The 27921-nt window shown below is 38.4% G+C and overlaps 1 protein-coding gene across 6 annotated transcripts in view; it reads left to right on the top strand.

Moving 5' to 3' along the window:
- Positions 1-27921, top strand: part of LYRM4 (LYR motif containing 4) — a 91818-nt gene that overhangs the window by 16484 nt on the left and 47413 nt on the right. For 4 of the 6 annotated variants that reach the window (XR_008821002.1, XR_008821001.1, XM_056333254.1 and 1 more), the window contains one exon: positions 6301-6421. Coding sequence is in view for 3 of the 6 variants with exons in the window: in XM_056333254.1 (XP_056189229.1) it covers positions 6301-6421 (121 nt within the window). In the remaining 3 variants the exon portion in view is untranslated. Of the gene's footprint in view, positions 1-6300; positions 6422-27046; positions 27127-27921 lie in introns of all 6 variants that reach the window. The other 2 variants (XR_008821000.1, XM_056333253.1) reach the window with 1 other exon arrangement.

The following is a 27921-nucleotide window of genomic DNA, read 5'->3' as shown; positions in this document are numbered from 1 at the left end:
CCTTTTTTCCTAAAAACAGTCACGAGTGTGTCTGTGTGTATATATATGTATCTATCTATACATATATAAATATGGGGAGGCATTTTCAGTTTTTAGATTGATATAAAAAAAAATGAAAGGAAACTCTCTTGAAACAGGCTTGCATATTAGAAGCTTTTTCTCTTTCTCCTCTAGGGCAACTTGTACTGAAAAGGATGCTCTTACTACAAGTTTTGGGATGTGGGACACAAAGTAGCAAGATTTGCTTTAGAAATAAGTTACAAATCCTTGTATCTGATCATACACCATGTATCATACCCACTGGGTCACAGTCACCAGCTCTCCAGTGTGTTTTATAATGTTAGTCAATTTTTATCCCTCTCCTCTCTTCTTCTGGGGTAATCCTATCACAAAGTATCTCCAGTTTTGTTCTCTTCTGGATGTACTTCTTGGCAACTCCATTGAAACTCATATTTTGTATATTAGCAGAGAAATCAAGTAGTGGCTTGTAGGTTTCGTTCTATAGGCTTTTTGTGAAGACTGTGTAGGGACTCTGATTAGAAAATTCAAGGAAATCATACAGGGTTAATGCCACCCCCACTCCCCCAAGCAATTCCTGGTTCCAGGAATAGGCTTTGCTTTGATTTTAGAAAGCAGGCTGGTGTCGTTGTGCTGTAACTTGTGGTGGCAGTGCTGAAAACGTGTCTAGTGATGGAGTTTGAGGAACACCTTGCTGATAAAACATTGCATCCCATCCATCACCCTTCTATTGTTCCTGTGTTTAATTAGACAAGTCATAACTACTTCCCTATGGAGTACTTACTTCTCAGTCTCAAACACACATGTGTTGTCAAATGTTTCTTTTGTTAGTATTAAATGGTACTTGCACGCAGCTTTTGCCTCATCTTTATTGGTGTCTTTTAATGAGACCTTTGTAGACAAAAGAAGAATGTAAATACATACATATATATGGAAATATGTATGTGTACACATTATATGTAAAAATAATCATTCTCTCTGAAGTAATTCTGTACATGGAGACATCCTCACTAATGCCAATAGAAGTTTAAGGTAAGCTAAAACTACTTTTCTGCAGAATTTTTTTTATATAAAAACTTTCCATTTTTAAATTATATGTATTTCTGAAAATTCAATTAGGCAAATCTTATTTGGTGCACATTTTGCTAGTAATAATGGGAAATTCTGAAAATTCATGCTGTTAAGTTAATAGATGTAGACATTAATTGGAATGGAGAAGTGGTAAGAAAATACAGTTAGTGAAAGGAAACAATGACCATTTATAAAAAGGATCCCTCACTTGAAGTAATACTGTATTGTAAATCAGTATCTCACTTTTGCACGTTGTGTCCTTAAATAAAAGCATCATATTCTTCATTTCAGAATTATTAACCACACTGGGCTTCCTAGCTGTTGGCTGCTGATTACTTGCCTTGATTTTATTAAATACAACTTAAACTAGTAAGGAAAAATGCATGTTACTTTATACCTTTTTTGAAAGTCTTGAATATTCTAACCTGCTGGCCTCTTCTTGTAGTCTGTTCTGCTTGCACAGGTTGGGTACCACAGTCCTTCTCTTCTATCTTTGTGCATGTGCTCGATGACTTGCAATTTGTAATAGCTGTGATGTTTCGCATATGTTGCCTATAAATGTGATGTGATCTATTAATACATTATATTTGTTCACAATCACAATGACAATATATCAACAAGTTTGTAAAGCTGTCCTGAAAAGATGACTTAAACCTTTAGCATGTTGTGATAGTGTTAAATGAAAAGTGATGCTGAGAAAAATACTGCTTGGCTGGGTTTGTTTTGAAGGCATTGTACTGTGTACTTACAAGCAAGTATGTCTGTCTGGTGTTTCAGTTTGTTTTCTTACTCTCTAGTTTAGCAGAGCACAAAGATATGAGAGTGAAAACTTGAAAAAGGACCATATATTTTTTATTTTCTGGTCAGTCATGACATAAGTAAACATTTTGAAATAAAAATATCTAAATCCCCAAGCAGCTATTATTTTCTGAAGTACCACTGTTGCGATTTCATTTTTCCTTAATAGCCATTGTTTCAGACTTCGCTTCTTGTAGGCTTCATTTTTATGAGGACACATGTAAGGTTTTCGATTGTGCTTCAGGGAAGGAAGATGATGAACTCTTTGAAGGTAGAGGTGAATGACTGAATATTAGGAAAAAGACTTTTTTCTAACCTAACTCTGGTTTTTACTATTGTTTGGGGGCACTGTTGCCTCTTAACATTAGCAGGTAGTGTCCATCCCCTGTGAGTCTGTGATGTTTTGGCCCTGGCGTTGTTCTTGCATTAACCCCCAACCACTCTTTGTATTTTCTACTGATGTGCATCTGTTACCTTGCATAGCCATCCACCTGCAGTGGCTTTGGTCTGAAGCCATGCACTGAGTCACGTACCCATTGAGTACATACTTTTCATTTCATTGGGAGTTAATTGTGTGACAGATGCACATAAGTAGGGATCACGAAAAGTGTTTCGACTGTCTGTATGTAAAAGAGTACGGAGTGAATATACTCAGCTGTACACTCTTGCTTGGGTTCTGCTGTCACTAGCTCTCTGAAGGTCTTTGCGGAAGATAAAATCAAACATGTTCTCTGTTAAAATTTCGGTGTGCTTGGATGACAAAAAAAAAAAAGAAAATGCCTTGTTGCATCTTTCAGCCATTTTTCAGTGTCTATTTCTGAAGAATGGTGAGAAAAATAGTAGATTGTGAAATGCAGTCAGAGTTTTCATTTGCAGTGATGCTTCTTAATGAACACTGTTGCATTCCTAGGACCTTTCCCAAAGGTCTATAGGAACTGTTTGAGTGTACTGTATGCAGAATTGCTTTCCCTTTCTATTTCTCTGGAGAGCTTGGTACCTTCTTTTTGAAGAGTCCCTTTTGTTTATGCGACTGTCTCAGCCTCTCAGAGTGGGATCCATTGCAAATTGTATGCATCTAAATCAGTACTGCTGTATTCCCTCCTCTTCAATGCTAATGTTCATCCAGTTCCATGCAGAGCTGATGGAGCTTGCTAATCCAGAAAAAAACACAAAAACAAAAGAATCAACACCACCAAAACAACAACAGAGAAAAAGGTTCATTATTTTAGTAGGTTGGCTTTCTGTCAGGTTACCCAGTTCTTCTAGCTCACTTCAGGACCAAATACCAGACTGGCAGTGCTGGTCTGAAGGAGGCAGAGGAAGGGGGGTTGTGTCTACCAGGGAGGGCGACAAAACTGCAGCCCTTCCACTCACATTGGCTTAAACTTGTTGCAGTGCTCTATGTCTTCAGTTCCTTTATGCCAGCTTGAGTAAATAAATCATTCATAATGTACAGCATCCATTTCTCTTGCTGGAATGCTTTTCATCTGTCACTCTGTCTTAAGATTGTGCTTCTTTCAGGTTAATGTTGTAAAGTTTTATGAAGATAGCCATATATTCTCTGCCACTGGCACTTCAGCCTGTGCCTTCAAATAGTATATGATCAACTGTTCTGGTGTTTACACTTACTGAAGTGAAAGTACACACCGTTAGAGTAGCTAATCAGCTGATCAGTCTGTTCATCAATGAGAAGGTCTTATCTTACTCTGATAAGATCTTATCAGGGTAGTGCTCTTAAAAAAAAACCAACCACAACAGATATATGTCTGAACAAACAAGTTCTTTTCAAAGCATGTATATCTTTACTACATGTTGCTACCCACGTTACTGTACTTTCAAAAGAGCTCAGTTGGTCACAGACTTCTAACGGTATCACAGCCCTAATGTTAGTACTGGCTTTTAGTACTTACTTAGTTCAGAAACTCTTGAAGTGTAGAGTATTGAGGTTTGGACTGACACTGCTCACAACTGTTGTTGCATATAAAAAGATGTTGTTTAAAAAAAACCAAAACAAACAACCCCCCCAACTCTGACAGTTTGTTTATATCTTGACTTAACAGTTTTTACATAATTTTGAAAGAATTCGGGTGTTGGCGAAATGTTTCCCTGGCACCTCTCAATGGGGAAGAAAGGATGTTTTAGTCATTATAGTACTAGCTTTGAGCTTTGAGTTCAGCTTATCCTTCTTTTAAGTGATATATTTAATGTCAGTGTAATCTTAGTACAGAGTAGTGCCACGATGTAGGGCTAGTTTTTGAAGTGTGTTTAGAGAATACCGGCGATGTATTGATTTAGCTGTAGAATTAAGATTGTGTTAAAGCCTATGTAAAATAACTTCATTGGGGTGTTAATGATCATAAAGTTTTAAATAAATTATAAAAGAAAAAAACAGCACAACTTTATGACTATAGATGAAAACTGTTCTGGTGATGTTTTTTAAATGCACGTTTTCTTTCTCAGCAACTGTTGGGTGTAATGAAAGGAAGAGAGAAAAAGGAACAATTAATGCACCATATGTACAAAACAAAAAACCAGTCTGTAGGTGTTATACTGGACGTTAATTTGTTTTAGTCCCATGTATCTTTTTTCTGTAGCCAGCATTTCCTCATTTGTATTGCATTTTGAAAGACTTGTACCCAGTAATGGATAGTTGCTGTTCGTTGTTCTTGTTTTTTTCTTCTAAGCTAAAATGTGTATATATATATACACACACACAGTGTCTTTGTTTTGGAAACCCTTTCTCTCTTGCAGAAAACACTCCATTTCTTCACAGTTTAACCCTACTTACGGATATGGGATGATTTGAAATCCATCCATTATTAAGCAACAAAATTACACAACATCTTAATGATTTGGGGCTATTTCTTTTCTAGAAGAAATAAGCAGTTTCCTCTTCAAATCTTGCTAGGACAGCAGCTGCAGATGAGAATGAGCTTCCATATTTAATACATTCTATTAACTTCACACATACAAACACACACTCACTCACTCACGCACCCAGCGTCACATTATAGGTGAACAGGCCCTAATTAAAAGCACACACCATCTGCTGGTGTGCGGCAGCAGGGTGGCACTCCATAACCATACTGATTCCTGTGATTGAAATGTATTATTTATGAGCTCAAAGAGAAAATATGCTGCTTGGCTGGTGGAGGCTACATTAGGAGCTGGATAGCACCATCTAATGGTATGGAGTGCCTCTGGCTGTTCATCTTCCCTCTTCTTCCTCTCCCATCCTCAGTCTCCTCCCCCAATATTTTTGTTTTTGAACGTTGTCTTTGGAGCGTTTTATGATCAAGTTTCAGTCAATTTTGTGTCTCGTGTTTCACTTTTATACAAGATTGAAAATGGTTGTTGAAATATTACACTATTTGTGGGGTTTGCAGCAGCATTATTTATTTTTTTTCCTTCCAGCGCCACACAGGGTTTTAGTTTCTGTAGTAAAAATGATACTGATGTGATGTGGTGATAGAGAAGTGGGACATTATCAAGATAGCTGAGCAGGATCACTTTATTACCATTTCTCCTTCCCCTCTCAAGCATGCATGTAATGAAAGTATCTACTGCTCAGCCTGAAAATTTCATTTTAGTATTGAAATTGTTTTTTGGTTTGTTTTTTTTTTTTTTTTTACTGAGTGGTACACTACAGACTGCGTAAAGGTCCTTTACTGGGTTGAAAAGAAAGGGGAGAGATTTGGGGGTAGCTGTAGCATTGTACCATCCTTCCTGGTAGCAGAGATCATGACCTCTTCCTGCTTGTAGAGATTGTGTCCTGTTATTGCTGTTTTAGTTAGTGGGGAAATGCATGAGGAGGTGTTGGACTGTGGACTGAGGGGTGAAATACTCCTTATCAAGAGAGGAAAGGTGTGACAGGGAAGGAGCCCTTTCTGTTATGGTTGGTCCATCAGTCTGCCTTTATTGGCTGCGGGAGTACAAAGTCAGAACTAGTAATAACATAATGTATTTAGTGGTTAGTTCAGTGACCTTTAGAGTATGCAGAGTGACAACAGTTGCACTGATTCAAAATAATTTGGGGAATATTTTTTTTCTTCTTAGGCTTTTTGTTATGTTCTTGAGTTTTGCAGTATCCATGCCAGGCATCCAACAGTATATTTACGGCAGTAACAAGCATGAGGACTGGACTGATATGTGATATACAAATTTTTTCTACAATAACTTCCAGTAAAACCACTTTTTTTTTTTTTTAATTAAAGAATCTGGTCACTCTTTCAGCTGGGGCAAGACAAGACCCTAAATAAAAAGATATATGTATAAATCTGGCAAAATACATATATCTGTGTGTGTATGTGTATGTATATTTATTTTAAAAAATCAGCATGTTTTAAAGAATGTTGAAATGTCATAAACTGTGGCACATCTATGAATACATGTTGTCTTATTGTTTGTGTTTAGAATGTATGCCATCAGAAGGATAAGAGATGCCTTCAAAGAAAACAAGAATATAAAGGATTCTGAAAAAATAGAAGAATTAGTGAAAAAAGCCAAAGCAAACCTAGAGGTTATTCATCGGCAGGTATGTTTATTTCTCTCATTTTATCTAAGAGTTGTACACTTCTTAGTCAACTGTCCTATACCAGTACAGATGGAAAAAATAAATTCTTGCTCAGAACATCTCTAGATGAACAGTAACTGTTCTTGCATGTCTGAGTCTGAGACGGTGGGAAACATCCGTTTCTCCATGATGGTTGCTGTAGGACATTTAGGGATGTTTGTTCCATTAGCAAGAACAGGCCTTGCTATCACACGTTTATATGCTCTTCTGTTACCTTTTCAGTTGTTTATTTTACCATCTCTTCACGCTGCTTCTCTGCCCTGCCCTAATTTTCCTTTGAATCTGCTTCCTCTAGCCCATGTGTATTAGATTGCTTTCCTCCTTCCATCGTAGGTTTAGAATAGTGGCTGTGACATTCACTCCAAATAGGCTTGCCCTGTGTGTTTGTTTTTCCCCACCTCTAGATACAGTGTTAGAACAATAGCAAAACAAGAAAATCCTAAAGTGAATTAAGTAAATGCTGGCTAAATATGTCCAAGCAGGGTGACAATTTTTTCTTTGGAAAAAGTTGAGCCACTGGCAATATTTTTCTTGACCTTGTCCAAGTAGCATTTGTGGTATCTTGGTTCCTTCCACTAGCAGCATATTTAGACATGAATTATACTTCGTTGAACTTTAAATACTTCATTACTTCTCATACATACCCACTGTCTTATCTGCAGTGACCACTGGAAATTTGAAGAAAGCATGTTTCTATGGCTGAACTCTCTAAGAGCACTTGCAGTGCTTAAGCTGTCCCTCCTTGCAAAATCCACACTTACTGACACCGGTCAGAGCTGAGTAGTACTTTTATTAAATATCAAATTAATATGTGCTCCTGTTCCTCCATGGTCTGTTTTAACATTAATCTTTTAACAACCAGCAGGTCATTTAGCTGGATTCTTACTTCAGTAGAAAGCTGAGCCCTTTGATTTGGCAATTGAGTATGAATGTTTTGGTGCAAGTTTAATTATTTCTTTGGAATTTCTTCTCCCGGGAACAGGTGGTGTTTTGTGCTACCATAGTTTTGCCTTTTTTTTTTTTTTTTTTTTTTTACCCTAACACTGCTGTTTTTGTATTTTGAAAGCGTTTCTCAAAGAAGCAATTCAGTTTGGATTGATTCAATGCAGTTATATTTAAATGTTGGGGTGGGGTTTTTTTCATACCTGTAGGTGATGTGTAGCATTTTCAGCCCTTTTTTTTGAGGTTTTATCTTAGAGAGCCTTGATATCCAATATTCTCCGGGGAAATATTAGAGGCTGGAGAAGGCAATGAAGGAGGTGTTACAGGAAGAGTCAGAGATCACTCAGATCTGAGTTAGTAGTTTATTGAGTTATAATCAGTAAATTTAGGTACGTAAAGTATTTAGTAAGTACAGATGGATTGGAATACTCTACTATTTACTACACTTTAAGTTAGGATGGGATACAGAAATTATTGCTTAAGCTTAGTTATACTATCTCAAATGTTACATACATGCAAAAAAATGTCACTTACCAGCCCGCTGATGTCTGGTGTCAGGTAAGGGATCTTTCAGCTTGGAGGGGTAACCTTGAGAGGAACCCCTACTCAAGGGGAGATCACCGCACCGCAGCCAGCTGCTATGGAGGGAGAGCTCAACTGACACTAACGGCTGCAGATACTTATAGTGTAAAGTGGTTGATTTTTAGTCACGTTTTCTGCTGTGTTAATGCAGTTTCGGCCACTTATCGGCCCATTCTCCAGTGAAACTTTGGGTTTGGTGCTCAGCTCTTCCCTGACAGCCTCACACAACAGATTAACTTTGGTTAAGCCTACTTGCTAAGCATCTGCCTGGACCAAAGTACAGTTAGTTCACACAGGAGAAGTTCATCTGTTACAGGGGTGGCAAAAGGTAAGCATGCACGGGGTCAAATTCTGCCACTTACAGAAATCTGCATTAAAGAAGTAACAATTCGTGGCTGTGGGATGTCCCATAGTGAAATGCTACAGAAAATCTCTTCTAGATTGCGGCTAAGATAAATTTCTGTCAGCATGCCTGAAAATGCTCTGTGATGCTTGCAAGTAAGAATGTAGACATTGTAGCTTTGATAAATAAGGAAAACATTAGTGAGGCTACCACAGTAAATGTTTTCCCATGAAATGGATGACTGAAGTGTACTAAATTTATTTTGAAATATCTTAACTAGGACCTGCTTGGCACAAGTCTTCTATAATACCAAGTACTTCCTTATTCTGCAAAAAGTTCAATTTCAAGGTACCAAAGCACTTGACATAGGTGGGAGATATTGTTCCTGCTTTATAGATAAAGTATCTGCGATGCTGATTTGTGGTACTTTAATGTTCAGGTTACCCTGACCTGATGTGGCTATGATTTGGCTCTTGCTGGTTCTGTGAGCCTAAATAATAAAAGGAAGTTCTAAGTCAAGCGGTGGGTAAGTTGTGTTAAAATAAAAGCTTTCCAGCTTTTCTTTTGACAAAATGTGGTTCTGGTGACTCATCTAAGCCGTAATAAGTCTGGGTTAGACTTTAAAATAGAACTCCTGTCTCCTGTCTGAGTCCTGTGAACACCCAGATTACCGTATTACTGTAGACCCTGAAAAAATCTACCATTTCTCTAAAACAGACTCCTGACAGGGTTGGACTCTTGTGGGTCTTGTCTTGCACCTTTTAAGAAATTTTTGTTTAGCGTAAAGGTTGTCCCTCAGCATCGGATAGGTCTTTCAGCTGCCTTGGAAAAAGTAGGAAAAGCAGGCAGGCTTGGTTAATCTCTGTCTGGTATACCCACTTACTGTCCTTTGTAAAGGAGTTTAAGGATACTTTGTGTTCGGAGGTTGCTAGTGAACATTTTGATCATACATAAACATACATGTACATGTGCCTGTACATACACAGCTATCTCTAATAAGCCTGCACATGAGCAATAGGTAATTGTTTGATATACCAGTCTGTATTTTGCACTGCTAAAAATGTTGTGCATTTAATTCTTCATTCAAGAAAATGACAGCGATAAAAGGTTAGACAGGATTTGTTATTTTCTCTTAGCATGGATTCTGCTTTTTTTCATTTCACCAGCAGAATCATTTTAATCTGCTACTTCGTGCCACCTCCACCCCACCCCTTTTGCTACTTTGTAGTAATGGCAAAGAAATTTTGTAAGAAATCTTTCTTGACTGAAGATTGAGAGACATCATTGCGAGCCACATTTTGCTCTACCACGTAATACATAAATCTCGCTTTAAAATATTTTATATGTAAGTGTGAATTTTTCAGCCGGGAAGATGTTCAAAGGCAAAAAGGGCTTGTAGGGTTCCAGTTCCCTGGAATAGCATCACTTGAATTTTCAGAATATGAAACTCTCCACATATGTTTTAGTTTTGTAAACATAGAAAACTAGTATATCTTATACATTATAATCAAACTGTTGTGAAGCAAACTACATTAAATACCTATCTTTCTGTTATGCGTTTGTTACTTGGAGGGTGTGTTTGTCACTGCGACATACCAAAATAAAGCAGAATGACCTGGGTTATTGCTAAATTTGCAGAGTTTTGCTTGTTTGTTGTTTCAAATCTTAGTTATTTGAAGGATTCTCCCACATGTGAAACCATTCTGCTAAAGCTAAAGTAGTTTTAATTTGAATCATATTTTGGTATAATTCCATGTAAGAATTTAGGGAAAATATACTTTAAAAGTAAGGAATATTGAAGTCTGACACAACCTCCCCTTTCTAACACTGCTAAAACAGTGAAACTTACGTTGAAGTGTCTCTTCTATGTCACACCTCCTAGAAATTTTCCAGACAAAGTGTAATCATGCTGTATTCAGTTTTGGAAGGAAGTATGTGTTTATCTTACATGTTTGTGGGAGCAACAGACAGTAACACACATAGTAACATAATAGGCAGTGGAACTTTTAACAGAAAATAAGCTGGTAAAAGAAAATTAGTTTATCAAGAGAATGTGTTGACACATGAGTCCCTGCAAGACTTCATGTTTGGGTAACAAGGATTGTTTTTTTCTGAGTCGTTCCTCCCCAACGCCCCCCCCCCCCCCCCAAAAAAAAAAAAAAGTGTTTCTAAAAAATTTGAGAACTGTTCTTTGCAGAATTTCTATCATGTTTCATCGTCATCTGTCTTTCAGCTGCAGAGGAAGAAATAAATATTGGAAAAATAGCAACACTGTCTTAAAAGTGAGGTTTTCAATAGAGCTATTAAAAACCTTAGCATCTAAATTTATATTCATATTTACTTGCTGTCAAATTTAATCTTGCTCTGTGGAAAAACATTCATTCTTGCTCCCTGTTTAATTGAACATTTAAGTAATGAAGTCATCTGACATTATTAAGACTTCATATTATGCTTGGTTAGTTTTAAATATAAAGTGCTTTTATTTTTAAATGCAGAAGCACTGAAGCAAATGTAAGATCTAGCATGCTTCTCTTTTTTTGCCAAGTTTGGGGTTTATTATGATGTAGCACATCTTGGTATTGCTGACTTTTACATAGTGTGTCGATAGAAATTAAATAATATCCCACTTTGCTGACAATTTGTTGTTACTCTGAAATCAAATTTATATTCACTTTACATTCTAATTTATGGTTTAGTCATCAAAGTGACCATTGAAGTGTAAGGTTCATAAATAACTATTTGAATCAGCCTAGTGGGAAATGTGAAATAGTGACAGATTACTGTCATTTTGTTCATGTCAGTCACTGTACAATTTGCTTGAATGTTATAAAAGTAGCTTTATAAAGCTGAAAAGCATGGAGGAACATTAATCTCTGCCTTAGTTGTCCTCTGCTTGTTATTGGTTTCGATTTAAAAATAGTCTGGCTAAAGGAAGGAACAACTGATTCCTTTCTCAACGCTGTGAAGATATTTTTTGTGTGTTTACTATGTAAACAGTACAATTTGTGGTGTCTTCCCTGCAAAGGACATTGTGAGAAATGCATTGTCACAAGTAAGTTTGAAATAGAAAGTCTTAAAAAATTTTGAGGCTGTCTTGAGGTCCTTTGAGGATTATTGTAACAGCTGTTCCCCAGCTATGCTAATATGACTTCATTTGTGAGTTTCCATTGCTATTGGAATATGTTAGTGGTAAGAGAATTTGCCCTGTAATGTTACTGCTGTTGCTGAGATTCAAGATTTATAGAAGCCACTCTGAAATTAGGAGAATACTTAGTGTTTTGAAGTATTCGCTAGTTTTCTTTGTGTCATGCTGTCTCTCAAGTATTGAACTGAAAATATAAAAGTGAAATTCAAAAGCTATATTAAGACCTGTGTGCTCTACTGAAATCCATGTTTTAATTTATAGGACATCTCATTCTTATGTATTCCTCCACAGTACTTTCTGCTCAGCTTTAGATTGTGGCTGGAAACTACCAGTCATCTTTTTGTCGCACTAAGGATTACTTTGGGTTTACTGGCAGCTCTGAAGGCTTTGTTATCAGTAGTAATTTGACATCACACAACTAGAGTATGCTTCGGTAAAACAGTTTTGATATTTTGCAGCCTTTATTTGTCCCTTTAAATAATCCAAACTGATGAGAATCATGGTTTCCAGAAACTTTTAGCAATGAGACAAAAGATGCACCATGTGTGCTGTGTGTGGATCTGCTTCCTTTACAGCTGGATAGTCATCAGCATTTTCTCAGGGAAGAGATGAACTTTTCTTTTTCATTGGAGTTTGAGTTATTCTTCCTCAGTCTCCATATATCTTACTGCTCCCTTCAGATAGAAGAATGAAGGAATGTGATTTTTGAAGTATGAAAACTCTATTAAAAAGGTTCCACTGATAATGATAAACACTATTTGCAGCAATTTTCATGTTTGCAGCATGTTGTAAGTACATTCTGATCCTTGCAATAATGATTGATTATAGTAATGTTAGTTCTGTTTCTTTTAACGAAATGCTTTGTGACCACGCCTTGATAAAAATCTGTATCATGCTTAATGTGAAATTTCAGTTTCATATTCTTGTGTTTCTCCGTATTTGCCATTTCTAGTAAAAATAATTAGTATGGTCTTGTTTTGAAATTTGTATAAAATAAGAACAGTTGAACAGCTCTGAATTTTTTTGGTTTTTAGCAAGCCCAGTTGTCAGGGCAGCTGTGTGTATCCAAGTACTGTGCCTTCTTGAGGGTTCATTAACAGTATCTCCTCTTAGCAATATCAGATTCAGGTAACAGTTGAATAGACGTGGAGATTATACTGAATGAATGTACTAATACAGCACTCATCATAATATGAATTGGTAATAATATAGCCACAGCATAAAGAAGCATATTTCTGTTAATCAAAATAGTATAAACATTAAAAGACATTTAATAAATATTAGCAAGACAAGCAATTTCAATTATAGTTGCTCTAAAAACTGACAGAAGTACCTTAGGTTACTGCGCCTGCTCTGGATTTTATTGGTCATTGTTTGTGGCTTTAACAGCAAATACTCCCATTGTTTTTCATAGTTCACTTCTGTAATCTAGTACTAGTAAAAGTAAGATTGATTTGCAGCAAGAGCAGGTAACTTAGTAAATGCCAAAGTGTATGTATTTCTGGACTGAAAGCATATTGTTGAGCATTCAGGGGACTTGTACCAGTTTACACAGTTGTGAATGACATTGGAATTGACTGTCTCAAGGAACTTGTCAACCTTCAGGAAACGTTCTGTGTGTCTGAAGTTCCCTGTGTTTATGCTGCAAAGCACTGGGGGGCTGGATGCCCTTAGCAGGAGAAGGTTCGTTATGAAAATTCTTACTAGTAGTTTTAGTCTTGGGTTACAGGTCATATTCTGTCTTAATTTTTATGAATACATAAGAAAGTTGCAAAATACTGTGTAATGTATTTGATTATGTTAGCAACACTTTTGAAGCCAAGAGGAAAGAATAGCTGGAAAAGCTCTTCAAGCACTCGGTACAGTGTGCAGCACGCACACTGCTGTTCAGGAACGTATATGATATTGGCAAGTCACATTGTCCTGCTGGCAGCCAGTTATGCTGGAGCTCTAATATGGTTTCCTCTTACCAAGTTTGTCACTGCAAGGAAATTTTAAAATCACAGATTAATTTACTGCTTCTCTTGAAAAGCTTCTTGAATTATATTTAATTTTTTTTTCCAGCTTCACAATGGCATTTTTCTACAAAAATGTATTTTTTCTGCAAAAGTTTATAGACTTACAGCTCTTACGTAACAGGATTGTCCTTGCAGGTTTGCTGCTTTTTCACTAGTGTCATATATTTCTGTTTATTACAGCTGCACCTACTGTTCCTACCGGATTAAAACAATGTTATACTCGGAGAGAACTACTCTTACCACTAGAGCTATTTAGTTTGTTAAAGCAAGTAAAGGCACAGGAAAGAGTTTTCAGATGCCTCGTTCACAGAAAGAGCAGGAAGTATATGGCATAATCAAGCAATGGGCAAATATCCTATTAAAACAGTTTTAAAAAGTCACTGCATCATATCAATTTCTCAAGGCAATCAAGCATCTATATGCTTCTAAATAGCTGCAATGGTATCTGGGATTTAGCAAATGGTTGGCATGAGCCTCTTGCATTTCTCTTATTGCTAGCCTGTTCCAATACTGGTAGTCAGAAAAAAGAAAAAAAAATGTAATAGGAGTGACTTTGAAAAAGGTTTGGTAAATTTGAACAGATACCAGGTGAATTGGAACTTGTCCCGTTGCAGGGCATGTTAGCAGTGAGGTCCACTTCGGCCAGCCTTTTCAAGTAGGTTTTTCATCTTGGCATGTATTGTAACAGATGCCAAAAGCCCAGAGCTGTCATGTCAGCTTCATTTCTAGCATCTGAGTCCACAGTAAGTATAATGGACATTTTACCTGTCTTCAGCTGGCACGTCTCTCCAGGTTACCCCTGTGTGAGTCTCCAGAGCGGTGTTACTCCTTAGGTTTTCATTTAACTCTCCTGATGGAGAGCAAGATTGTATTTTCAGACGGGATTTGCTGCTGTTTGCCCTGCTGATTAAATTACAAGTGGCAGGTTTTGCCTGCAGTATTAAATACCAAAGTAGACCCTGCATTGAAAGTAACCTTTAGGCTACAAGCAAAGGCAATTCAGATGTGGAATGAGGCTTTGTCTCTCTGATCTAAGAGCCTTAGTGTAAAACATTTGATGTATGCAGTAACCTTTCCTAAAAAAAAAAAAAAAAAAATGCTGATGAGTGTTGGCAGCTGCTTTTAAAATACTTTAATTATCTGTCATAAAGAGGTGTCATTATTTTTGTTACATGTATTTAGTGGCTAATCTGGTGAGGTTGGGGCCTTATCATAAGTAGTAAGTAGTTATATAACGCATCCAGAGCTCTGAGCATCTGATGCTGTGCACAGAGTAGGGCTGTCTGAAGGACAGGGAAAGGACTTACGCTATACTGAGCAATTTGGCATGGCAGGATGCTGTATCTCATGAAGTAAATGCTGGGTGTAAACTTCCACATGGAAAAGAGTAAGTTTCGTCAGCCTGGCTGCTCGGTAACTTCTTAAAACAGTTAGCAGCACTGACTGAACTGGTCTGTGCTGAAGAAAGCTCCAGAAACAAGGGAAGCTCACGTTTTCAGGGAGATGTGTTCATCTGCACCCCCCTCTTCATGCTTTCTCCTTTCCTGTGTTTGGTGTCTCAAGGGCCACTTGCCCAGTGTGGTGATGGATGTGTGAATGAATATGGTTCTTAAGGGTGGCTGTTGCAACAAAACTTCAAAGGGATCCTCTTCCAGCTGAGGTGCGTAACAGCAAGTGTGTGTGTGTCCTAGTATAAATATAAAATGTTGCCAAGAGAGGGAAGGTACAAATAAGTGCTGGTACTTTTGATCATGGCTTAAAGGACTTCTGCCATGTTTCTAATCTCACTGTGTTGAGTTGATGCCTGATCTGGTTTGTACAGGTTCCAGTTGAGGGAGGGTTTGAAGACTGAGTTTCTAACCATTAAAGTATATTAACCTTTGAGCAACTTTGTCTTTCTTGCTGTGTGATGTCTGCTGCAGAGCAGAACATTTGTAGAGGATCTTTTTCTTTATGCAATAGGAAAAAGAGAAGTATGGCAGTTTTGTGTGTTATTTATGAAATATATAACCTTATAAAGGCTTGCATATATATTGTGACTTATGTTCACATCAGAACATAGATCTCTCCTGAGCATCCCTTTTCAGTGGTGGTATCATGGAGTAAACCAGTTTTAAGTACAGCTAGACCTTGAAGAAATGAAAGGGATTGCTGTTTTGAGGACTTTTGAAAAAAGTAAGAGAGACAAATTACAACAGTGACTTCTGTTTTGATCTCCTGCAGTTTGATGGTGTTTTTTTAATCTGGTTTTGTTTTATTTTGCCTTCATTTGCTTCGTTGGTTTTGTACTGCTTTTTGAAAGGACACAGTGTCAGGTTCCATGGCACTGCAGCTGAGCAGGCACACTTCCCTCCAGGAGGAGCTTTGGCGCTTTGTCTGGTGCCTCAGATTCCCAGGACTGTGTTCTGCTGCCCTTGAACTGCAGTCTGTAATTCAGGATGACAGTGTTGGTGTTGATGCCCTCACTAAGTCACCTAGTCTTGTAGCTGTGGCACAGTGTTGGGTTTTTTAATGACATTTTCTTCCCCCATGCTCAGTCATCAGTCTCTCTGCGTATTAGTGAGTTTTCTCCTTTACAGCTAAGGAAGGGAAGACGGAGCGTTTTAGCTCCTCTTCAAGCTACTTGCATTCTTTTCTGTCCTTTCAGGTGGCCATGCTTCTCCTCTCAGCACAGTGAAAACACAGTATGTAAAATCTTCCCCTGCTACTCTAAATTAGATTCCTTTTTTTGTTTCTGCCACAGGTAGTTTGTCAAGTCTAAAGAATTTATTCTCGTCTTCATTCTCAGCATAAGGCCAGCCTGCAAAGAGCTCTATTTGTCCTGTTTGCTCCAAGAATCTGGCTTCACGAGTGCTTTTTATTTCCCCGTCTTACTATCATCATTCTTCTTCTGTTGGTTCAGTCACTAAAACTTCCATTATTCTGGTTGCAGAGGTGCCAGTTGTTTTCTTATTTTAAAATCGCTTGTCAAAATTAAATGTTTATAAGCCCCACCAAATGTTAACTGTCATTTAATAAAAATCTGGGGAAAAAGTTACTGAAAAAAAAAAAAAAAGAGAGAGAGAAAAAAAGAAGCCTTCTTCAAGGTTCTCTGTCTGGTGTGTCTGCATCTATTGTAGTCTTCTGGGGGTCCACTCTGCGGGTCCATTGAATACCCCTGCGGTTTAGCATAGCACCAGACATGTCACTGTCACTAATACTGTTTGACTGAATTTTCAGCCAAGTAAACTCACAGTGATCTAGTTTTACTTTGACAATAAACCTAAACATATATGGCCTTCACTTAAAGCTCTTTCTAACAAAGAAGCTTTTATCATCAACATGTTATGTTTCAATTATATCTTTTGCAGTAATTTTGATTCTCTCTAGTGTCTCTAGTAAGCTGCTTGTATTTGAGGGAAATGTTTGATCCATGAAGTTGTGATGAAAGGCCAGACTTTAGGAAAGAAAGTTGCTAGACTCCAATATCAGCATGTCTGATCCAGCCCTTGGAAGTTTAAGCAGGGAAAACTGTTTTCTAGACAAGAATGTAGTGAGAAGTTTAATTAGTGTTTACGCAGTCTCCTTGGTACTGGTGCATTGCTGCTGTCTTTAGCTCTGTGCTTTCTGAGGTGAGCCTGGTTTTTTTTGGCCATTAAAAGCTATAGCTGCAGTGCCCTTCATCTTGGTGACAGGCATTATGCCAGTACATTAATTCTGAAAGCAAGTAAAAAGAAGAAGGAAAAAAGGAGCCCAAACTCTTCCAGTCACATTTAAATCACAAATTGACCGATTCCTGTTGTTGTTCTCTCTGGGGTATGTCAGATGTATGCTTTCCCCCTTCGAGGTATAGGCTGCCTGAATGTCCTTCCTAGGCTGTGTGCTTTGTAGGAAGTGAACCATTACTAAGCAGAGTTTTGAGTTCACCTTTATAATTTGATCAACTGTAGAATGTACCTAAATACATACTTTGAAATAAAGATCGGCTGTTTATCCTGTAAACAAGGTCTTGTCCCTCGCCAGGGCAGTTCTGAATATTGCAGTGTAGTGGCTAAATAATACGTTCATAGTCTTTCTCCTGTGAGCATGGCTCACTTGCTGAGCAGTTGCTTTGGTAATTTTTACCCTGTTTTGATCTGAGTATATGGTTAATGAGAGTGTTATGTTACCTAATCACCTAGCCTTTCACATTAATACAGATATTGTTTGTAATTCTGTTGGTTTTGTTGTTGACTCAATGCTTTGGTTATATGTTCAAGTGATCTTAATTTTTATTGAGAGTACTTTTTGTCTCACAGAAGTCTAATTTCTATGCACATTTGTCAGTAGTGAATACTTATGGGGGGTGATTACTTTCTTAACTGCTTGTGCCAGTATACCTCTGGGAGGTTAATCAATCTTGTGTTTTTTAATTGACATCAATAATGTGTTTACATTTATCAATATTTCTTAATTGTCAAGTTATAACAGTGGAACTTCAATAATAAATCATGCCAATGGTTAACTTCATACATTAGACTTTTAAGAGTCTCCTTAAGTAGTTTGATGGGTTGTAAATTGCTTTTAAATGATTTGTGCATATGCTCATGGAGGAAGAGGAGAAAAAATTGGTATGCAAAGTTGTGCTGTAGAATACTGAAGAACTAACCCATTGACAGTAAAATACCTTTACCATATGTATGGTATGGTTTATGGGTTAAAAAAGGACGTAAGTCTTTTCAAAGTGCTGGTTTTATCACTAATAATTTTGTGAGTATGACAGTATATGTACATTGGTTGTGCCATCCCAAGGGACTTGTCATGGCTGGGCCTCTTTCCCCTCAGCTTTACAAGCAAGGCAGAGGGCAGAGAGAATTACTAGTACCACTGCTCCTTCACAGAGGTAGTAGTGAGGTCTGGGAAATGAAGGAACCCTGATTTTAACTAGGCATTTCACAACATGCCCGTCCTTAAGATACAGAGATGGAAATGAAGGAGGCTACTTCTGTTTAAATTCAAGCATATATTTAAAGACTTTGGCACATAGGGAACTAAATTGTTTGCCCAGATCCCCAAAATATGCTTACAGCAGGAATTAAAGCATGGTGTTCCAAGTCTTACAGCACTGGCTGTCTCTGTAGGTATCCCTTTATCATCTGCCTCACTCTCTGCTTTTCTCCCCTTTAGATCCAAGTAGCAGTAGACTGGAGAAGAATATCTGCTTAGAAGGCTGGCAGGATGCTGACCACATTGTTTGACAGTCTTACCATGTTTTATGGGCCACACTGAAGACAATATAAAAATTAAAACCCCTGCCTAATGAGCAGTGAAGAAAGACTTAATGCTGTTATTTTCCAGTTAAGTGAGAGCCAGTGTGAAAACCCGGATAGGAAAAGAAAGAAGTAGGGAAGCAGCGCTCTGTGGTTTTTGCAATTTTACTTGCCTTTTTGATTCAGATCCTAAAGGTGAACTGCGTTTTTTCAAGTAAACATACATATACATACAAAAATTCAAAAAAAAGTCAGTAACGTTGTTAAATATGATATTAAATTAATTATTTTAATATCATACTGTGTAGGGCCTAATTTTACAATGCTACTTGCAGAAGGAACTGTTGACTAGTTATCTGAAATGTTGTAGAATTAAATACATTTTACATGGAGTTAGAGTTACACCATTTGCTTAATTTGAAAATGAGTTTAGAAAAACAAATGCTTATTTTAGGAAAGAATAACAAGTGAGGAGTTGGAAGAGCTGGAGAATAAATATGACTAACCTCTAATCAGTTGAAACAGTAGGAAAAGAATATTTGTATACCTCATGTTAACAAACCCCCTTTATCAAGAGGTGAGTAAAAAAGTCACCAGGATCTCAGTCCTAGGAAGCAAAAAGACTGATTTAAACTTCCAAATCTTGATGCAGGTAGCAAAGTTCCCTGTCATTTGAACTATTCAAGATCAGATGTGTCTGCATCCCATTACTCTTGCCTTTCTTCTTCTCCATCCTGGATCCATCCTCACATCGTACTCTGGCTTAGTACTCTAAAATACTGTATTTCTATGTATTTCAAGTACGATACTGTTAGTTGAAAACTATTGTTAATACATTGATAGTTTTTCCTTCACTTCTTTGATCTTGTATGAGAGGCAGCTGGCAAACAGGTGAGTTAAACAGTAATATGAAGCCTGACACTGTCCTACCCAGTGTCATGACTGAAATTTCTGTAATTCCTGTCCTCCTCTTACTAACTGAAGAAATCATGTGTTGCCCAGGTCCTAAAAATATATATATCAGGCCCAGAGATTTTGTTGTCAGTGTACAAATGTCTGTTCTCTAACATCAAGGCTAGTTTTATATGAAAAGACAAAGTATTAGATGTTTCCGTTTTAGTCTAGCAGCCATTTTGTTGACTTCTTGTAAATGTGAAAAGTAATAAATTAAGCCTCTCCCTTTCTTTGAATGAGAGAGGACTGATAAGACACAGCTATCTAACAAACAAAATTACAGTGGTTACCAAATCAAATTGCATTAAAGCAAGGATGTGTAATCAATCTCTTTGTGAAAGGTTCCGAAGCAATTCTGAAGAAAAAACCATCAACGCTTTATTTAGCATGGCAGATGAAGTACGTTCATGTTGCGTGTAGAGGGCTTTGCAGTAGGGTGCTTGTGTGAATAAGTTATATTCCGTTTCAAAAGCTGGCATCCCGGGGTGCTGCTGATACAGATTGTCAGCCCAGACACTGCTGCACAGGTTCTGAGTTACTGGTTGTCTGCATCCATGTCTTGGAGGCTGAGCTTGGGTCAGCATATGAATGTATGAGCACGAGTCTTTAAGAAGTGGTGACCTTTCAGTGGCATTCAAATTGTATTTGCCCTTTTGGTTTCAAACCTGCTAAGATACCTGAGGTACATGAAAATAAATTTAGTTTGGCTGTGTGGTGGGATGACGCTGGCTGGATGCCAGGTGCCCACCGGAGCCGCTCTGTCACTGCCCTCCCCAGCTGCACAGGGGAGAGAAAATGTAACCAACGGCTCGTGGGTCGGGATAAGGACAGGGAGATCCCTCTGCAGTTACTGTCACGGGCAAAGCAGACTCTGCTCGGGGAAATTAGTTTATTACCAATCACATCAGAGTAGAGTAATGAGAAATAAAAATAAATACTTAAAAACACCTTCCCCCCACCCCTTGCTTCTTCCTGAACTTAACTTTATTCCCGATTTCTGTCCCCCCTCCCCGCCAGCGGCGCAGGGGACGGGGCATGGGGGCTGCGGTCAGTCCATCACAGCTGTCCCTGCTGCTCCTGCCCCTCGGGGGGCTCCTCACCCCCTGCCCCTGCCCCGGCGTGGGGTTCCCACGGGCTGCGGGGGGGGATCTGCTCCCCCGGGGGCTCCCCGGGCTGGGGGCACAGCCTGCCCGGCCGGGGGCTTCACCGCGGGCTGCCGGGGAACCTCTGCTCCAGCGCCTGGAGCCCCCCTGCCTCCTCCTGCCCTGGCCCGGGGGGCTGCAGGGCGGTCGCTCTCCCAGTCTCACTCCTCTCTCCGGCTGCAGTGGCAGTTTTCTTTCTCCCCTTCTTAAATATGTCACCCCAGAGCCGCTGCCACTGTCACTGATGGGCTCAGCCTTGGCCAGCAGCGGGTCCATCTCGGAGCTGGCTGGCATGGGCTCTGTCAGGCATGGGGGAAGCTTCTGGCACCTTCTCACAGAACCCATCCCTGTAGCCCCCCTGCTACCAAAACCTTGCCATGCAAACCCAAACCCAATACAGGCTGTTAGCATGAAATGTGTAAAATCTTGTCTGAATCAAGTTCAGAAAAGGTTATTTTCATGCACTGTCCCCCAAAAAGATACTTTAATGCCACCATAGCTGGAACAGTAGGTTAAACTCGTTCAAGGTTTTCCAGTACTTTTGAGGAAGGCTGAAATTGCTGCTACCAGGTCATCAAGTAGGATATATTTTGAAACCTAAGTGAGCCTGGTTACAGGAAACTTTTTTAACCTTCTTAGCTCAGACAGCTTACATTGGGGGAATACTGAGGCTACTGAGAAAGTAAGGAGTGTAAAGAATATCCAGAATATATGTTCCTTTTAGGTTGAAAAGAGAGGATGGCTGTTTCCTTCAGAGTATACCTTCGCAGATTGATAGCAGGGATCTGGACTTGTGCTCACACATTTCTGCTGACTAATACGAGTGTTTAAGAGCTCAAGGTACTCTGGAAGTCACTAGAATGTAAGCTGCGATATTACATAAGCACTCAGTAACATGAGCTTTTTCCCTCTAATACAGTTTCATATTTGAAAAAAATCAGTACAGTGTTAAAGTAGAGCTTGTGGTCTTTTGGTAAAGCTCAGGCCATATGTGTTTCTCTTTCCTAAATCTTCAGCTAAAAGAAGAGTAACTTTATGCAACTATCCTGCCAGTCTGTGGGCCACACTTCCTTCGGGGAGTTATTCTTGAGCTACACAGTGCGCTTTATATTTTTCACAGGTGCTTGGTATATGCATCTTATGTTGTAAAGCTGAAAGTTCTGGGTAGGGGAATGATGGGTTTTGAAGAATTGCCCAGTAATCGCTGCACTGTTGTGCTTGCTAGCATACAAACCAGGAGCCATTGAAGCTCAGCTGATCGGACTTCAGTGATGGTACTTACACTTTCAAAGCTTAGTGTTCGAGGGTTAAGAATTTGTTTTTTAAAAAACGCCACACAGCTTTTACCATTCTGTGCAAGTCAGTAGTAAGTTCATACCTAACTCCTCTGTCATGATGACATTTGCTCTGGAAGTAGTGGCAGGTAATTCAGTGAAGATCAGGTTATGTGTTTTGTATATCCATGTAAGGTGGTAAAATCTGGCTGTATAACACACTGGTTTCATCAGTGCTGCTTGACTTTCGTTTTCATTTTCAACTTTTCATTTAGAGTGAAGTTCTTTATTTGACTTGCTGGCTAAGGCTTTTTAAAATATAAATAGCAGTCTTGTACCTGTAATACAGAGTGCTGCAAAGCTGAGAGAAGGAGAGTCTGACCTACTCTTACAAAAGAAAACAAAACTGAGAAAGGGTGGAACATAAGAACAGAGAGATCCAGGGTTTCTCACCATATAGTAATGGATATGACCTTTAATACTGAGGCCTTTGGATCAAATTTAAGTTGGCATTAAAATTTTCTAATAAATTCCCTGCTGAATCTCAGAGGTTTTTTCCTCAGATTTAATTCAATAAGGTCACAATAAAGCAAGTGCTGTCTGTGCTATTGTAATTGCTCTCAGCAGGCTGATAATATTATTGCAGAGAAGTGCCGGCTACTGTGCTTTTATTTCTTTCTTCAAGCACTCTGCTTCCTACACATTTGCTCCCCTTGCTCTCAGGTCTACCCCAAGTAGGAAGTGAAGCTGTTTTAAATGCCATTTGCTTCTCATTTTAACATGTTTTTACAGTAATGCTTTCCTGAGTCTCTTCAACAAAAGGAATAAAAGCATAGCCTGTCTTAATTGCAGAATTACTGGGGGCTTTATTTCCCTTCCTTAATTCTCATCCAATGTTTATGCATTAGATTCAGCCTCTAAACAAGCAATGGTTAGTTCATTTTGGATTAGTGCTTTTAGGGTTATAGAATAGATGCACAGCTAAAGGGTTTTCTTGGGCACATGGGGAGAGATGCTAAATACCCACTGTCCTATGTTTCACGAAAAAATGACAAATTGCAGCTCATCACAGTGAGGCGTATGTACGAAGTCCTGTACTTTTAGGTTGATACCACATCTTTTTTTTGTAGCATGACTTTCAGAACAGCATTGTTACTGTGATGTTTCTTGTATGAATGCGAATTTATGCTTAGCGTGCTACTGGTAGATCTGTTACTACTGTACTGGAAGTAGTTCAGTACAGTAAATAAATGCAAATGCAGAGTGCTGTGATCGTGGTTGTCCGTATAATTCTATGTGACTATGAGAGACCCAGTGCAGCTTCACCATCAACTCTGTGTGAGTTGCACTAGCTGTACACTAAATTTCTAGATGCAGTTTCCTCCTTTTTCCAATGGGACCTGCTGTCTAAAATACCAAGTTTCTGTTTGTAGTGGTGGCATGTCAGGAGCTGTGTACATCATGGCTGGTCCTTCTTAACAAATGAAGAGGTAGTTTAAAACATTGTAACTGGATCACATGATCGGTATTTTGGGGTGACTATGGACCAGTCTTTTAGGTGTGGTGCTAGACAGGATTTTTTGGTTGTGTACACAAAGTATTAATTCATGTTCCCCTACCTCAGCACAATTGGTAGCTCATGCCTTTGCAGTTTCAAAGGACCAACCTGTCTATAGCTGAGTGCTTCTGCTTGGTATTCCCATCTGGCTTCCCACACCCTGACTGACTTCACATTTACCCATCTTCTTCACCCTCCTGGTCCATTATCTTCCCCTTGACGCTTCTCTGTCTTTCTCTGGGGCCCTGTATTTCTGAAGTGTCATGCATGGGGTATTTTTTGTCTGTCTCCAGCCACATGCAGACATTGACAATTTTCCATGGCATTCATTGCGGACAAAGAACCCAGTCTCTGTACAGAAGAAAATTACTGGCATGGATATTCAGCTGCTTATTTGCATACTCAGTTAACATATGTACAGTGGAATATGTCCTCTCGCCCACCTGCAATTGACTGGAAAGGAGGAGCAGCAAAAGATGTTTTACAAAGGCAATGCCAGTTCTGAAATGCATGCAGCTGTATTCTGCCCACCTTCAACCTCCATGGCAAGCAGAATTCCATCAGGGCTACCCTACAGCATGCAGGCAGTTTTGACATTGCATGGGATTGCTTGCATACCTGTGCTAATTCTGCTTCAGTAATTAAAAACAACAGATGATGATCTTCAGTCATAACATTTCACCCACTTTAATATTTCTCATAATTTCTTTTTTTCTTTTTAATTACTCTCGATATGTCTACTCTGAGCCATGCATCATATGGTGCTGGTGGGATGTATACAGCGATGCCAGCACACCTAATGAACTTCAGTGATAAAAACCATGACTTCTGCACTGTGTGGAGTTTCTCCCATCCAACATGCAAGCATGTGGAAGGAGGTCACTCCTGATCAATAACTGCTCATTGCTTTTTACTTATGACATACGGATTTTAATTTATATTTCCTGCTGCTGCCAGAGGGAACTAATTTCTGATATCAGAGATGCAATGCAGCTGCTTTGAAGCAGAATGGTCCTGAGATAAAATGATGTTACTGACCTGAAACACTTCAAAAAGCTTGATTCCGAAGCCTGCTGTGGTTTGAGCTTGCAGTTTCTGACATAGGTTAATGTTGCTCTGAGTCATTGTGAGACATGATCAGATTGCTTTGTAAATTAAATAATGAAACATTTGTGTGTGAGAGTTCCTACTATAATTAATAGTTAGGCTGTGCTTTGAAAAGATCAGAATGTACATCACACGATGGTAGGATCTGGAATTTGCTTTCCAAACTTGACTTTCAGTTGTAGAGATGTGAAGTTTTCCAAAATCCAGGTTTGATTTATAATGCTTTGCTTGTGCATTAACCGTAGAACATGGGATAAATAATCAGATAGCCCTTTGGTTATTGTGACTTTTTTTCAACTAAACTAATAATCTGACATGAGTTATTTAGAGAAAAGTTCTGGTGTTTGAGATGACTTTTCCCTTAGTTCTCCTGTAGATCTCAGCTTTGAAGTAGTGATAAGTTTCTTTCAAGGGTTTTGGTAAAACAGCAAAAGTAAAACCTAGCATTCTTGCCAATTCTTGGAAGTTTTTGTGTATGAATTGCTAGTAGCCTGAAGCTTCTGAAGTGCTGTATGAATTGTAATAGTACATGTGAATCAGTCTGTTTTCAGATCCGTCAAATGGTATTTAACACTTACTAGCCTAGATACAACATTTTGAAACCCTGCCACTCTTGCAAAAATGTTCAATTCCACATAACAATTCTACCCTAGCTATTACAACCACATGTCAAACTACACAACGTGGGATATGAGATAGCCCAATGGAGGATATGGATGCAATAGTTAGGCAAACTCACTGAAGTTAACATCTGGGCTTTTTGGAATATGGAGACAGAAATTTAGCATTAAGTTTTTTAATTTCTAGGCAGACTGTCCCTCACTGTGGTAAATAATAGAAAGTTTCATCTCTTTTTCCTTGCACAGAAAGTAAGAGTTGAGTAGATTTGAATATGGGATTAAAAAGACTTGGTGTTTCAACCTGATATTTTAACCTGTGGTATTGTTAAACTTACTTGTAAATGTTTTGCTTGACACTACTCTCTGTGTTGTTAAGAATGTTAAGAATGGTGTTGAACAGCTGCTTTTGTAGTAAAAAAACATTAAATATTTGCCAATCCCATCTAAAATTTTTGGAAGAACTGAGAGCTTGATCTCCTGATCTGACAGAAAGAAGCTTTCAGTGCCATTTCTTCAGAGTAATAATGGGGGCATTTCAGATTTCTATCTGTTTTCTTTTGGTAGTATTAGATAACCAGGCAGTTGGTAGAAGTCACATTGAGGGGGACAATGTAAATTCTATGTTATCAAGAGCCATTTAAGCAGTATCTGTTCTGGAAATAGTCCTATATTGAAAGAATCAATTGCAGATATTTCTGATTTGGAAATGCTAGGCTTTTGGCCAGATAAGGGATGAATGTCAAGTCCTGCATCATATCTTCCACTGGACTTTTTTACCTTTGGTTTCATGGCGTGATTGTTAATCCCAGGATCAATCGGAAGGTAAAAAGCAAACAAAGCTGTAAACATTTCACATGTTTTTTGCGCGCTGGATGCTGATTGTGAAGACTGCACAAAGAGGTTTTACCTCCACTGGAGCTGCTCTTGCAATTCTGCTCATATCTTAAATGGCTTTGGGTAGTCTGTTCTTATTTAGGTACTGTGCTGTACTGTCCTTTCTTTTGGGTGTTCCATGTATGTGCTTATCCACCTCCAAATTATTTTAAACCTTAATCTTAAACCTTATTATCCTTCAATCCAAGTTTTAAAAGAGAAGAAAATAAAAAGTAGAAGAGCAGCTTCTGGTCAAAAGAAGGTTTATGTAAGAGGCAGGGCTGAAATTCCTGAAATATGAAGCCATATCTGCCCAAAACTTTTCCTTTGAAATATTGAAACCCATGTGTAAGGACCATGCCTCTATAACACAACTATAGATTAGTTACAGGTGTTTCTGCAGTAACCTATACTAAATGGTAGCCGTCAGAGAGAGGATGCATGGAGAGCAATGTCATAGATAAAAAACAAATGTGAAACACATGATACTGGGAAGAAGGTCTCTCCTGAGATGAAAGAAAACATTTAAGTGATATTAATAAAACTTTGCAAGAGTAAAATAATGTAATGCCTTTGCCCTATAGCTGAGTGGAAAAGTGGTGTGTATTTATGCATGTTTGGGTTTTGATATCTAAGAAACTTGCAAAGGCTTTGAGATAATCCAGTGTTTAGTTTCAAGGAACAGAAGTTTAGAAAAATCACCTTTTAATTCTGTGTCTGCCACAAACTTCAGCAGTGTAGAACATCATTTATCCTTTTTGTCTTTACCTGTTGTTTTGGATTCTACCTTTTTAAAACAGGTAATTCTTCAGTTGCATATATGCGATGAAGATGGTTTAAGGGTCGCTTAGTATGAAGATACTTTTTGGTGTTGAGTGCTGTAAGTACATTTTTCTTCTAGGAAATGTCTTTTACCTTTTCAGCTTTGCTTTAGAGCACTTAAATAGTTTGGATTTAAAGTTCATAAATTTAGGGCCCTTGAGAACAAAGAGTTTGGTTTACTTCCTGTGTAATCTGTGAACAAACTCATGTTTACTTTGTCCTTCCTCAGTTTTGAGTTCTGCTTCCTTTAAGTTTCTGGGGATGGAAACCCTAATAAGCAATAGACACCTAACAAATAATTCTAAAGCTTGTGAGCATTGCTAATGAATTCCCTGATTATTGCTGAAAAGCACCAAATGTGGAAAGATTTTGGCCAGACATTACAGAGACACAGTAAGAGTTTTCTGTTTGTGTAATACTGTGTAATATTGTATTCTTAGTTCTGTTGGGAATTTGTGTAGAATTGAATATGAACCTAAATTTCAGCCTTTGTTATTTCATTGGCACATAGTCTTTGTAAAACTTGACTTCATGCAAATGTCGAGAAACATAAAACTGGAGTACTGTATAACATCAGAGGAAAACATATTGCTGTAGTCTACCCCAAAACCCAAGGTTTTTACCCAGTTTTACATAATAGAGGTCTGTTCTATTTGAATTGGATATATTGGGAATAAGAAGGAAATTAAAGCATTGTAAACCATACTGTTGGTTTGGAAGAATCAACAGTATCTTACCCCTGCACAGATAGTATCAGGCTAGGAATGTTACTCATTTTCTTATTGATCTCATGTGTAAAGCTAGTTTTCAGTTGACCTCAGTCAGAAGATGGCTGAATTTTGCCTCCATACAA

Source organism: Falco biarmicus, chromosome 3, assembly GCF_023638135.1.
Source record: "Falco biarmicus isolate bFalBia1 chromosome 3, bFalBia1.pri, whole genome shotgun sequence".
NCBI lineage: Eukaryota > Metazoa > Chordata > Aves > Falconiformes > Falconidae > Falco > Falco biarmicus.
The sequence above is the reverse complement of the archived record's forward strand: the minus strand, read 5'-3'. Positions and strand labels throughout refer to the sequence as shown.